This window comes from Nomascus leucogenys, chromosome 5 (assembly GCF_006542625.1).
Source record: "Nomascus leucogenys isolate Asia chromosome 5, Asia_NLE_v1, whole genome shotgun sequence".
NCBI lineage: Eukaryota > Metazoa > Chordata > Mammalia > Primates > Hylobatidae > Nomascus > Nomascus leucogenys.
This window is the reverse complement of record NC_044385.1, coordinates 21,738,771-21,750,885: the sequence shown is the minus strand read 5'-3', so window position 1 is coordinate 21,750,885 and position 12,115 is coordinate 21,738,771. Positions and strand designations below refer to the sequence as shown.

The following is a 12,115-nucleotide window of genomic DNA, read 5'->3' as shown; positions in this document are numbered from 1 at the left end:
AAAATCGGCAGGCCCTGATGTGACAAGCCATGGGAAACAGGAAAAGAAAAGCGTCAGTTGAAAAAATAATAATAATAAAAGGCAATCCCAGAATGGGATCCTTTGGAAGAAAGTGGGCTCATTCTTCCGCCGGGGCTCCTGGAAATCCCAGAAGCTAAATCAGGTAAAATGTCCCGGTAACCGCTGGGAGGCGGGACATGACTGCTAAACCAAGGTTGCAGGCCCGTCAGGGGTGTGACCTAGTGGCCAAGCGGGTAGTGACAAACTTCGGGTACCCCCAAGGAAGGAACCCCGCTTGAGTCACCACAGCCCAGTATGAGTGGGTGAGGGCAAGTCTAGTCCAGTCACCCTGGGGACCACAGCCCATGCCGGGCTCCCGGGGCCGGGCATAAGCGGCGGGGGTGGGGCTGGCACGGCTCACCTTTGAAGAAGCGCAGTGCCAGGCCGTACAACTCCTCCAGGCCGAAACCCCAGCGCTGCTCCAGCCGCCGCGCCTCCTCCGCCGCGCCCCCAGCCGCCGCCTCCCCGGACTCGGGCTGCTCTCCTGAGGCGCCCGGGCCGCGACCGGATCCGGGTGGCGAGGGCGGTGGCAGCGGTGGCGGCAGCAGCGGGGCGCCCTCCGCGCCAGGTCGCTCCTCCGGGTCCGGGCTGAGCGTGAGGCCGTCGACGGACACCTCGAGTCGCTCTGCGTTCAGCACCGCCGCCATCTCCGGCTGCACCTCCTCGGTGGGGACAGGCGGCGGCCACGTATCGACTTCCTGCTGACCTCTGACCTCCGCTTACCGACACCGGAACTTCCGCTGCTGAGGAAGCTGGAGGGCTGCGGGAGAGGGGCTGAGGCCTGGTGCCCCGCCCCCTCCGGAACCGTCAGTTGCCCTGGCTCCGCGACCACCCTTCAGGCTCCCCGCCTCCCGTTGGTCCCGAGCTCCCCTCCCCCCGACCCCATCCTTTCGGATCCCAGTTGTTCCAGGTGGGCGGGTGCTACCACCCCCACCGCTCGGTTCGGTGCTGCGGCTGTCAGTGCCCAGCAGGGGCGGGGTCAGTGGAGCCCCGCGCGGGAGTCGGAGCAGGGAGGATTTACGAGGTCGGCCAGCACCCAACCCTCCAGGTCAGAAGCCCTTCACGTTTGCAGGGGCTTGCGTGGTTGGCAGAGCTCTTTTGCCCACCACCATCTCGTTTGGCCTTCACAGCAACTCTAAGGAAATGCAGAGCAAATTCCCAATTTTTTTAAAAGGGGAAACTGAGACTGCAGAGAAATTCAGTGACTTTGAGGTTGCAGACGGGGCTGATCCTGGTTTTGCAGGAAGCGCAGCTCATACAATTTGTGGGGACCCTCATTAGGAAAGAGTACAAAAAGTTACACGCAGAAGGGTAGGAAAGTGAATGTATATTTAGAAAGAGAAAGAAATAGCAAATGACATTTTAAAAGTTAACAAAACCCACAAACATCACACACATAACCGTAATATTTTCATTGACTGCCTGATATTCTTATACAGGGCATCCGAGAGCCCAGAAACCTATTTTTTTCTAAAACATTGAAGTCGCCCCGGACATTAGGTATATTCACCTGTGTTTCCAGACTTTGGGAGCACCATTTATGATCATTTTTCCCACCTTTGTTTTGGCCGCGTACTTTTGATTGCCTTTTCCTATAATAATTATTTTGTAACTTTTTTGGTTTTGGAGATAGTCTTGCTGTGCCACCCAGGCTGGAGTGTAGTGGTGCAATTTCGGTTCACTGCAACTTCTGCCTCCCGGGTTCAAGCAACTCTCCTGCCTCAGCCTCCCGAGTAGCTGGGATTATAGGTGCCCGCCACCATGCCCTGCTAATTTTTGTAAATTTAGTAGAGTCAGGGTTTCTCCATGTTGGCCAGGCTGGTCTCAAACTCCTGACCTCATGTGATCTGCCCACCTCAGCCTCCCCAAAGTGCTGGGATTACAGGTGAGAGCCACCGCGCCCAGCCTATTTGGTAATTTTCTATAAAGAAAAGAAAAAGATCAGTCTTTTCTCCAGCATGGCTGATTAAATTTGTTTCTTAATAATTGTTTATAAGTTTATTTTAGCATCACAACTCATTACTGATATTGTTACGTACTTTTTTAAGGTTATTGTTCAGTTTGGGAAACCTCTCTCGTTTCATAGATGTGCTATGAAATTTTATGGCCGTTTGGCTGCTTCAGTGACAATTTTGTGTGTGGTTTTTACTGAAGCCCTAGAGAGTTTTTTTTGTTTTTTTTTGTTTGTTTATTTGTTTGTTTTTGAGACGGAGTCTCTGTCGCCCAGGCTGGAGTGCAGTGGCGCGATCTTGGCTCACTGCAAGCTCCGCCTCCCGGGTTCACGCCATTCTCCTGCCTCAGTCTCCTGAGTAGCTGGGACTACAGCTGCCCGCCACCACGCCCGGCTAATTTTTTTGTATTTTTAGTAGAGACAGGGTTTCACCGTGTTAGTCAGGATGGTCTCCATCTCCTGACCTCATGATCTGCCCACCTCGGCCTCCCAAAGTGCTGGGATTACAGGCGTGAGCCACCGCGCCCGGCCGAGAGTTTTTTCAGGACAAGATTTGTATGCTACCTTCAGACAGCATCTGATCCATTACAGTGGATGAGACATATAACTTCACATACAGACAGACTCACTGTAGTACAACTATAAGTTTATGTCCCATAAACATAGGGATTCTAATCTATTCCCTTTTGCGTGATTCACCTGAAAACAAGTAACAAGTATGGTGCAGTTATAATTGCAGATATGACTTAGATTCTCAGTGAGTGAGAACCTTCATTTTGATTAGGCATTGAGAGAATTGATCCCTGTCCTTATAATTTTCCACTTCTGTTGGTTGGAAGCATATTTTTAAGTCTTTTAATTACTCAGAAAAGCTTCATTTTTATTTAGCTTTCTGACCCTGTGCTTGTGCCTTCAACACTCTCACAATGATTTTCTTTTCCTCGATTAGGAAAACATGCTTGATCCTGTCACGAACACATATAGCACACGTGGAACCACCATAGGCCCTGCTGACATGGTTTTTTGTGTTTTGGACAATCTCATAAGAACTTTGGGTCTTACAGCACGAACCCCTTGAAGTCTGCTTGGGTACACACCGCAGTAGATTTTGGTGCTTTCCCAGCCTTCTTGGTATAAAGGTAAGCAATTCTATTACCAGGGATTGAGGACAGCGTAGTTTTATTAGAAGCTGTATTGTAGGAAAGCCTACAACAGTATGTCAAACGCTGGACCATTCTGTGTGCCTATAGACAACGTTCCCAGAAGAGGAGAAAGAATGGAAGAATTTTACTAGCTCTTTCTTCTCTTTCAAACCTTGTTGCTCCTCCACTACCCAAGTGCTTCCTGTGTCAGGCAACATAGGGTTCCTTCGCCCTCTGGCCTTGCACTTTTGTGACATGGTGCTGGCTGAATTGACATAATGGGCAGTAGGTATGTTCCAGAAAGCCATTCCTACACTCATGGTGAACAATAATTTAACAACATGCAGAAGTGACTGCAAACCACTTAAATGCATGCCACTAACCCCAAATTAAATGTATCCCTATTCATTGTCCCCTTAGCCAAATCCCCCACAAAGCCTATAGCCATTTCAATACCTCCTAACCAGAGGAGGACGATGAAGGGAAGTTAGAAACGAAGACAGAGGTCTTAAATATCTCACTCTCAAAACTGTTACAGAAGCGTATACTGCTAAGGCCGCTCTAAGGGCCTTGGGAGGGGCCTGTGTAAGCAAGGGGCCCTGAAGCTTGAGCTTCATTAACTTTATGGTAAACCCACTTCTAGTTGTTGAGGACTAAAAACTAATTCTACTACTCTAAGGTCTGTGTTCTTCCCACTTAGCTTGGATCTTTATATTTAGCTTTCATTAGCTTAAAAATATGCATATTATGTGCCCAACCTTCAAAATGTTATATATATATATATATATATATATATATATATATATATATATATTCCCCTGTGTTTAGCTCAGTGTTCTACCTTTAACATTCAATAACTGTTGGGATGATAATGAGTAGGGTAAATATAACCCTTCTTCATGAAATGATGGATTCTGTTTTCCAAGTTTTCACAATAAGCATTTCTTTTGTAATCAGAAAAAGAAGGTTATTTTAAAAAAAGTATACAATAATTATTAAAACCTATAGAATATACCTAGGAAGGTAGGTAAAATATGGTAATTAATTAATTACATGGACTTTTTATACAAAAATTAGCCGGGAATGGTGGTAGGCACCTGTAATCCCAGCTACTCAGGAGGCTAAGGTAGGAGAATTGCTTGAACCTGAGTGGTGGAGGTTGCAGTGAGCCGAGATCGCACCACTGTGCTCCAGCCTGGGTGATGCAGAGAGACTCTGTCTCAAAAAAAGACATACATTTAAAAAAATTATATGGACTTTTTTATTGTTTTGTAATTTAACATATTGCATATGCTTGGAAAACCCAAACATCCTCCAGACCAAACATCTGAACCTCTTGCTAATAGAACCATCAAGGGCAATTGTGTAGGTGGTTGCCCTTAATGACTCAAAACATTAGGGGTTGGCACAGTGCATCATGCCTGTAATCCAGCACCTTGGGAGGCTGAGGCAGGAGGATTGTTTGAGCCCAGGAGTTTGAGAACAGCCTGGGCAGCATAGGAAGACCCTGTCTCTACAAAAAATAAAAAATTAGCTGGGCATGGTGGCATGTGTTGGGAGGCTGAGGTGGAAGGATCACTTGAGCCTGGGAGGTCAAGGCTACAGTAAGCCGTGATGGCGTCACTGCATTCCAGCCTGGGCAACAGAATGAGACCCTGTTTCTAAAAAATAAAATTAAAAAATTAGAGAATATAACTTCCCTTTAACAGTTTACTGTGGGAGATGAGTTCCAGACAGGCTTACCTGAATGTCTTATTAAACTGCAGATTCTGACTCAGTAGGTATAGAGGAGGCCTGAGAGTATACATTTCTCATAAGCTTTCTGGTGATGCCGATGCTGCTGTCTACAGACCACACTTTGAATAGCAAGTCTAGGAAACGTGTTTTTCCCATGCTTTATTGAGTATAATTGTTGTATAATAAACTGCAAATATTAAAGTTTACAATATGATGAGTTTTGGCACAGGCATATACCTGTATAACCATTGCCATAAGATAACAAACATCCATTACTGTTTTGTAATTCCTCCTTCCCCCAAGACTTTTCAATAGATCTTTGTTATAATGCACTTGTCACAGTAGAATCTAACTTATATAAACAGTTCAGCGCAACTTTCTGTTTTTCTTTTCTTTTTTTTTTTTTTTTTTTTGAGACGGAGTCTTGTTGTGTCGCCCAGGCTGGAGTGCAGTGGCGCGATCTCAGCTCACTGCAAGCTCCGCCTCCTGGGTTCATGCCATTCTCCTGCCTCAGTCTTCCAAGTAGCTGGGACTACAGGCGCCCGCCACCACACCTGGCTAATTTTTTTGTATTCTTAGTAGAGACGGTGTTTCACCTTGTTAGCCAGGATGGTCTCAATCTCCTGACCTCGTGATGTCCCTGCCTTGGCCTCCCCAAGTGCTGGGATTACAGGTGTGAGCCACCGTGCCTGGCCAACTACTTGTTTTTCTGTATCCCTGTCTTTTATATGTGAGGAGGCACACAGATTGATCAAAACAGTGTATTTTTGAAACCTTTCAAATATCTTCTCCATGTCTGTTCTTTTATAAAAGGGTGTTCTGCCTATGGTGTACCCATTCTTTTATTCCTTTACTTTCTTAATAAACTTGCTTTCATTTAAAAAAAAAAAAAAGATACTTTTCTCTTTTTTTGAGATGGAATCTCACTCTGTTGCCCAGGCCGGAGTGCAGTGGCGCGATCTCAGCTCACTGCAACCTCCGCCTCCCAGGTTCAAGCAATTCTCCTGGCTCAGCCACTTGAGTAGCTGGGATTACAAGAATGCACCACCAGCCGGGCGCGGTGGTTTATGCCTGTAATCCCAGCACTTTGGGAGGCCGAGGCGGGCGGATCATCGGGTCAGGAGATTGAGACCATTGTGGCTAACACGGTGAAACCCCGTCTCTACTAAAAACACAAAAAATTAGCCGGGTGCGGTGGCGGGTGCCTGTAGTCCCAGCTACTTGGGAGGCTGAGGCAGGAGAATGGCGCGAACCCAGGAGGCAGAGCTTGCAGTGAGCCGAGATCACGCCACTGCACTCCAGCCTGGGTGACAGAGCGAGACTCCGTCTCAAAAAAAAAAAAAAAGAATGCACCACCATGCCCAGCTAATTTTTGTATTTTTGGTAGAGATGGGATTTCACCATGTTGCCCAGGCTGGTCTCGAACCCTTGATCTCAGGTGATCTGCCTGCCTTGGCCTCCCAAAGTGCTGGGATTCCAGGCATGAGCCACCGCGCCCAGCCAAAAAAAGGTTACTTTCCAATCTGCAAACTTTGCTGTGTGAATTTCTTAAGCTCCGTTCCATTCAATAATTTTCCAGATGAAGTGTTTACCATTTCTGAAATGCTTTCTGAAATTTAGACTTTCCATTTGTTCTCTCCACATATTTTCTTTTTTTTTTTTTTTTTTTATGAGACGGAGTCTCGCTTTGTCGCCCAGGCTGGAGTGCAGTGGCGCAATCTCGGCTCACTGCAAGCTCCGCCTCCCCGGTTCACGCCATTCTCCTGCCTCAGCCTCTCCGAGTAGCTGGGACTACAGGCGCCCGCCACCACACCCGGCTAATTTTTTTTGTATTTTTAGTAGAGACGGGGTTTCACCGTGGTCTCGATCTCCTGACCTCATGATCCGCCCGCCCCGGCCTCCCAAAGTGCTGGGATTACAAGCGTGAGCCACCGCGCCCGGCCTTCTCCACATATTTTCATCTTTTCTGTAAATATCGTGGATCACTAGACAGGGACTGAGTTCAACTTTTTGTTTCCTGCTTTTTCTGGTGAACTAATAATCAGTACTTGGTAAAGTTTTGCAGTTAGTCTTATTTAGTAATGCAGTACCCTTTAGTAGTGAAAATTATTTTGTACTCCTTGACTGCAAGCACTTAGAGAGCAAGGGGCATTTCCCTGGACTTCCACAGTCCCTAGCACAGGATAGGAAACATGATAGGCACTCAGAATGTTTTATTGAGTGAATGAATGAAGGTGTAATTACACTATTACGTACAATATCAGTTCAGCTCAACATACATGTAAGGATTGCCTTGTATACCAGGTATTTTATTTTATTTTATTTATTATTATTATTTTTTTTTGAGACGGAGCCTCGCTGTGTTGTCCAGGCTGGAGTACAGTGGGATGATCTCAGCTCACCACAACTTCCGCCTCCCGGGTTCGAGCAATTCTTCTGCCTCAGCCTCCTGAGTAGCTGGGACGATAGGTGCACACCACCATGCTCAGCTAATTTTTGTATTTTTAGTAGAGACAGGGTTTCACTGTCGTGGCCAGGCTGGTCTCGAACTTGACCTCGTGATCTGCCTGCCTTGGCCTCCCAAAGTGCTGGGATTACAGGCATGAGCCACCATGCCTGGCCATATACCAGGTATTTTAGGATACAAAGGTGAGTGCTGTGGTATCTACACCCAAGGTGTTTATGGTCCAGTAAGTGAGACTGTGGCAAAAGCACCAAATTAGGGCCAGGCTTCCAGTGCTGGAATTTTACTTACCAACTCATGACCTTGAGCCGGTTACTTTACTTCTGTTTCCTCCTTTACAAAATGGGAATAATAATACTATCCCCCTCTTAGGCTGTTGAGAGGACTGAATCTATGAATACTGTACATGTAAAGCACATAGAAAAGGACCTGTTTGAGGCTAGGCACAGTGGCTCACACCTGTAAACCCAGCACTTTGGGAGGCCAAGGTGGGAGGATCACTTGAGGCCAGGAGTTCGAGACCAGCCTGGGCAACACAGTGAGACCCTGTCTTTACAAAAAATTTTAAAAATTAGCCAGGTGTGGTGGTGCACACCTGTAGTCCTAGCTACTCAGGAGGCTGAGGTAAGCGGATATTTGAGGTTATAGTGAACTATGATCGTGCCACTATACTCCAGCCTGGGCAACATAGCAAAAAGGACTAGCCTGACACATACTGAGCCTTTAGTAAATTTTGTCCACTATTATATACAATGTTCTCTTACAATGTAAAAGAGAGTTTGCACACTCGGGGCTCCCAAGATAAAGCCTACCCACTAGTATCTTTTATTTGGCTTGGAAGAATTAGCCCCTATAATGCTTTAAATTTGAATTGGTTGCTAGATTTTAAGATCTGGAATTTTAATGTAAAAATCCAGATTTATGACTTACCTTAAAAAACTAAGAAATCTGGCAACTGTGGGCCTGACATTGGTGCTTGACAATAATGAGGTGGAGTTGTGTAGAGAATGCCTTCTTCAGGAGAGACATGTGCTCTCAAGTTCTCAACAGTCCCCCAGCCCATGGTGACAGACACTGTCCATGCTATCTATCATGGACCTATATTTGGTTTTGTAGAAAATGATAAAAATTAGTTTATCAGCTGAGCTCAGTGGCTCATGCCTATAATCCCAGCACTTTGGGAGGCCAAGGTGGGCGGATCACCTGAGGTCAGGAGTTCGAGACCAGCCTGGCCAACATGGCGAAACCCTGTCTCTACTAAAAATATAAAAATTAGCCAGGCGTGGTGGTGTGTGCCTGTAGTCCCAGCTACTCGGGATGCTGAGGCAGGAGAATCACTTGAATGTGGGAGGCGGGGGTTGGAGTGAGCTGAGATCGCGCTACCGCATTCCAACCTGGGCGACAAGAGCAAAACTCTGTCTCAAAAAAAAAAATCTGTTTATCATCTTATACAGCTCTCTATCAATTTATATTGTTACTTGCCTGACCACTGTCTTAGTCTGCTTGAATTGCTGTAATAAAATACCATTTACTGGGTAGCTTAAAAACAACAGAAACTTATTGCTCACCATTCTAGAGGCTGAGAAGTCCCAGACCAAGGCTCCAGCAGATTCAGTGTCTGGTGACGTCCCGCTTCCTAGTTTATAGATGGCCATCCTCTGGCTGAGTCCTCACATGGTAGAAGGGACAAGGGAGCTCTCTGAGGTCTCTTTTATTTTATTTTTGAGACAGGGTCTCACTCTGTCACCCAGGCTTGAGTACAGTGGCGTGATCTCACTGCAAGCTCCGCCTCCCAGGCTCAGGTGATCCTCCCACCTCAACCTCCCAGTTAGCTGAGACTACAGACACACTCCACCACACCTGGCTAATTTTTGTATTTTTTTGTAGAGGTGGGGTTTCTCAAGCTCGTCTTGAACTCCTGGACTCAAGTAATCCACCTGCCTCAGCCTCCCAAAGTGTTGGGATTGCAGGTGTGAGCCACCATACCTGGCCTGGGGTCTCTTTTATAAGGGCTCTAATCCCATTCATGAGGGCTCATGACCTAATAACCTCCGAAGGGCCCCACCTCCTATACCAACACATTGGGGATTAGGTTTCAACATACACATTTTAGGAAGAGGTAAACATTCTGTCTACAGCACCACTGTAGGCATTCGTGACTCCCTAAGATAGAAGAAAGAGGAATGCACACTGTCTGGAAGGTTTGCGGATGGCTTCCACAGAGGATAGAATTATCTGATTGGTCCATGTGCTCCTTTACATCTGAAGGATGTGGAAACAATTGGATAGGCAGAAGGAATACCATCTGCTAATGCCCTGAGGGCTAAGAGAGCCTGGCATGTTTAGTTACCCCTGGCTGGAGCATTTACTGCAAGGGTAGAGAGACAGGAGATGAGCCTGGGGAGGCCGGCAGGGGGCCAGATGTGCAGGGCCTGCGGTGGTCCTGTAGGTGGTGGGGAGCCAGTGAAAGATTTTATGCAAGGGAATGTCATGAAGGAGAGGCTGCAGGAGAGGCTGGCAGCAGGGAGCTCAGAATGGAGGCTCCCCTTACAGTCCAGGTGAAAATAATGAGATTCGGAAGAGGAGCAGGGTAGGGAGATGACAAGAAAGAGGAGATCAGCAGCACAGTCAATAGAGCCAGCAGAGCCAACCAGAGTAGGTGAGGGAATGGGAGTCCATTACATTTAACTGTGGCAATCTGAGACCCACTTTTTGGACCTCTGTCTCTTTATCTGTAAAAAGTAGAGACTGTTTCTGCCCTGGTTTCATCATGTGATGTTGATAGGTCTAAGTTGACTTATCTCTGTGAAAGTGCTCTAGAAACTTTAAAATGATAAATAGATAAGATGGTTTTTATAGTCGCTATCGTCATTTCTCTCTGGCCTTCATGTCCAAAACACTTTTTTTTTTGAGACAAGGTCTCATTCTGTTGCCCAGGCTGGAGTACAGTGGTGCAATCACAGCTCATTGCAGCCTCGACCTCCCTGGGCTCAGGTGATTCTCCCACCTCAGCCTCCTAAGTAACTGGGATCACAGGCATACATGCCTGGCTAAATTTTTTTGTATTTTTTGTAGAGATAGGATTTTGCTATGTCGCCCAGGCTGGGCTCAAACTCCTGGGCTCAAGCAATCCACCCACCTTGGACTCCTAAAGCACTGGGATTACAGGCATGAGCAACTGTGCACAGCCCCAAAACACTCTTAAGGGCCACTGTCCATTATGAAATTATACATATTTTTTTCATATTCAAAAGTAAAGATGATTCTAACAAAAAAAAATCAAATACCAGTGGGCAGATCACTTGAGGTCAGGAGTTTGAGACCAGCCTGGCCAACATGGCGAAACCCTGTCTCTACTAAAAATACAAAAATTAGCCTGGCGTGGTGGTACACGCTTGTAGTCCCAGCTACTCGGGTGGCTGAGGCAAAAGAATTGCTTGAACCTGGGAGGCAGAGGTTGCAGTGAGCCGAGATCACGCCACTGCACTCCAGTCTGGGCGACAGAGCAAGGCTCCGTCTCAAAAAAAGAAAAATCAAATACTTACAGAAATTTGTTTTTTAAAAAACAAGTCTCCCAAAATTCCATAACATTGACAATGTTGGGAACGTTCCTCCACTTGTCTTGCAAACTAACATTCATATAGTAATAATGATGATAATTATTATGAAATAATATCCTCCAGTTACAGCAAGAAGATGTGAAAAGTTGGGAAAGGAGACCTCTGATTCCAAGGACTCGTTCAAAAGATGCTGAGAGACCGAGGCTTAAGCTTCAGGGCACCTCGGCCCCACCTGCTGGCCGGAGACGGTAGCGCTGCCTCAGCCGCTCAGTGCTTATGGGGCTGGCAGAGAGATGGGCTGGGAAGAGGAGGCTGCTGAGTCCCTGCCTGGGAGCTGCAGAGCTGGGGGCAAACCTGGGGCTCTGGGCAGGTCTGCCCCAGGCAGTATACTGTGGAGAATGAAACTTTTCTAAATAATCAATAAAAAGCCAAAGTGGAGTCAGCTGTGCTGGAGGAAAGACTGAATTATCTTTCTATTCTCTCTATAGACAAATTATGAACTTATCATATGGAGACCAAAGAGTATGCAGTCAAAAAATGGAAGAAAAATGAGTACAGAGCTGTGTCACGAAGTTAAATAATACTAGCAATAATAATATAATAGGCCAGGCACGGTGGCTCACACCTGTAATCCCAGCACTTTGGGAGGCCAAGGCGGGCAGATCACTTGAGGTCAGGAGTTTCAGACCAGCCTGGGCAACACAGTGAAACCCCACCTCTACTAAAAATACAAAATTAGCTAGTTGGGGTGGCACACACCTGTAATTGCAGCTACTCAGGAGGCCGAGGCAGGAGAATTGCTTGAACCCAGGAGGTGGAGGCTGCAGTGAGCCAAGATTGTGCCACTATACTCTAGCCTGGGCAACAGAGTGAGACTCCGTCTCAAAAAAGAAAATAAAATTGGAAAGTGCAAACAAATAGGAAGAGTGGAAACTGGGTCCCCAAGTGCTGAAAGGATGATCAGAAAGGGGCCATAATAATTGCTTAGTGCAGTTTGCGAAGGCTTCCCGGAGGAGGGGTATTTTCGAGACTTGATTAAAATCGACAAACAAAAAGATGTGAGAGGTGCAGTAAAAGGATCTGGGAGAAGGAGGTGAACCTAAGAATGAGATATGTCAAGGAATCCATGATGACTATCGTTATCCCAGTGACTCTCATGTAAACAGAAGTTGGTCTTCTTTTATATTCAGTTGTGCTCACA

At 46.5% G+C, this 12,115-nt stretch overlaps 1 protein-coding gene and 1 pseudogene across 1 annotated transcript in view; both read right to left on the bottom strand.

Annotated features, from left to right (window-relative positions):
* ACBD3 (acyl-CoA binding domain containing 3) overlaps positions 1-764 on the bottom strand; it is a 45,453-nt gene extending 44,689 nt beyond the window's left edge. The window contains exon 1 of the mRNA XM_003275099.4: positions 422-764. Within this exon, the coding sequence (XP_003275147.2) occupies positions 422-707 (286 nt within the window). The 5' untranslated portion in view covers positions 708-764. The remainder of the gene's footprint in view (positions 1-421) is intronic.
* Positions 765-2,891: 2,127 nt separating this feature from the next.
* On the bottom strand, positions 2,892-3,246 carry LOC100601795 (annotated as a pseudogene).
* Positions 3,247-12,115: the final 8,869 nt, after the last annotated feature.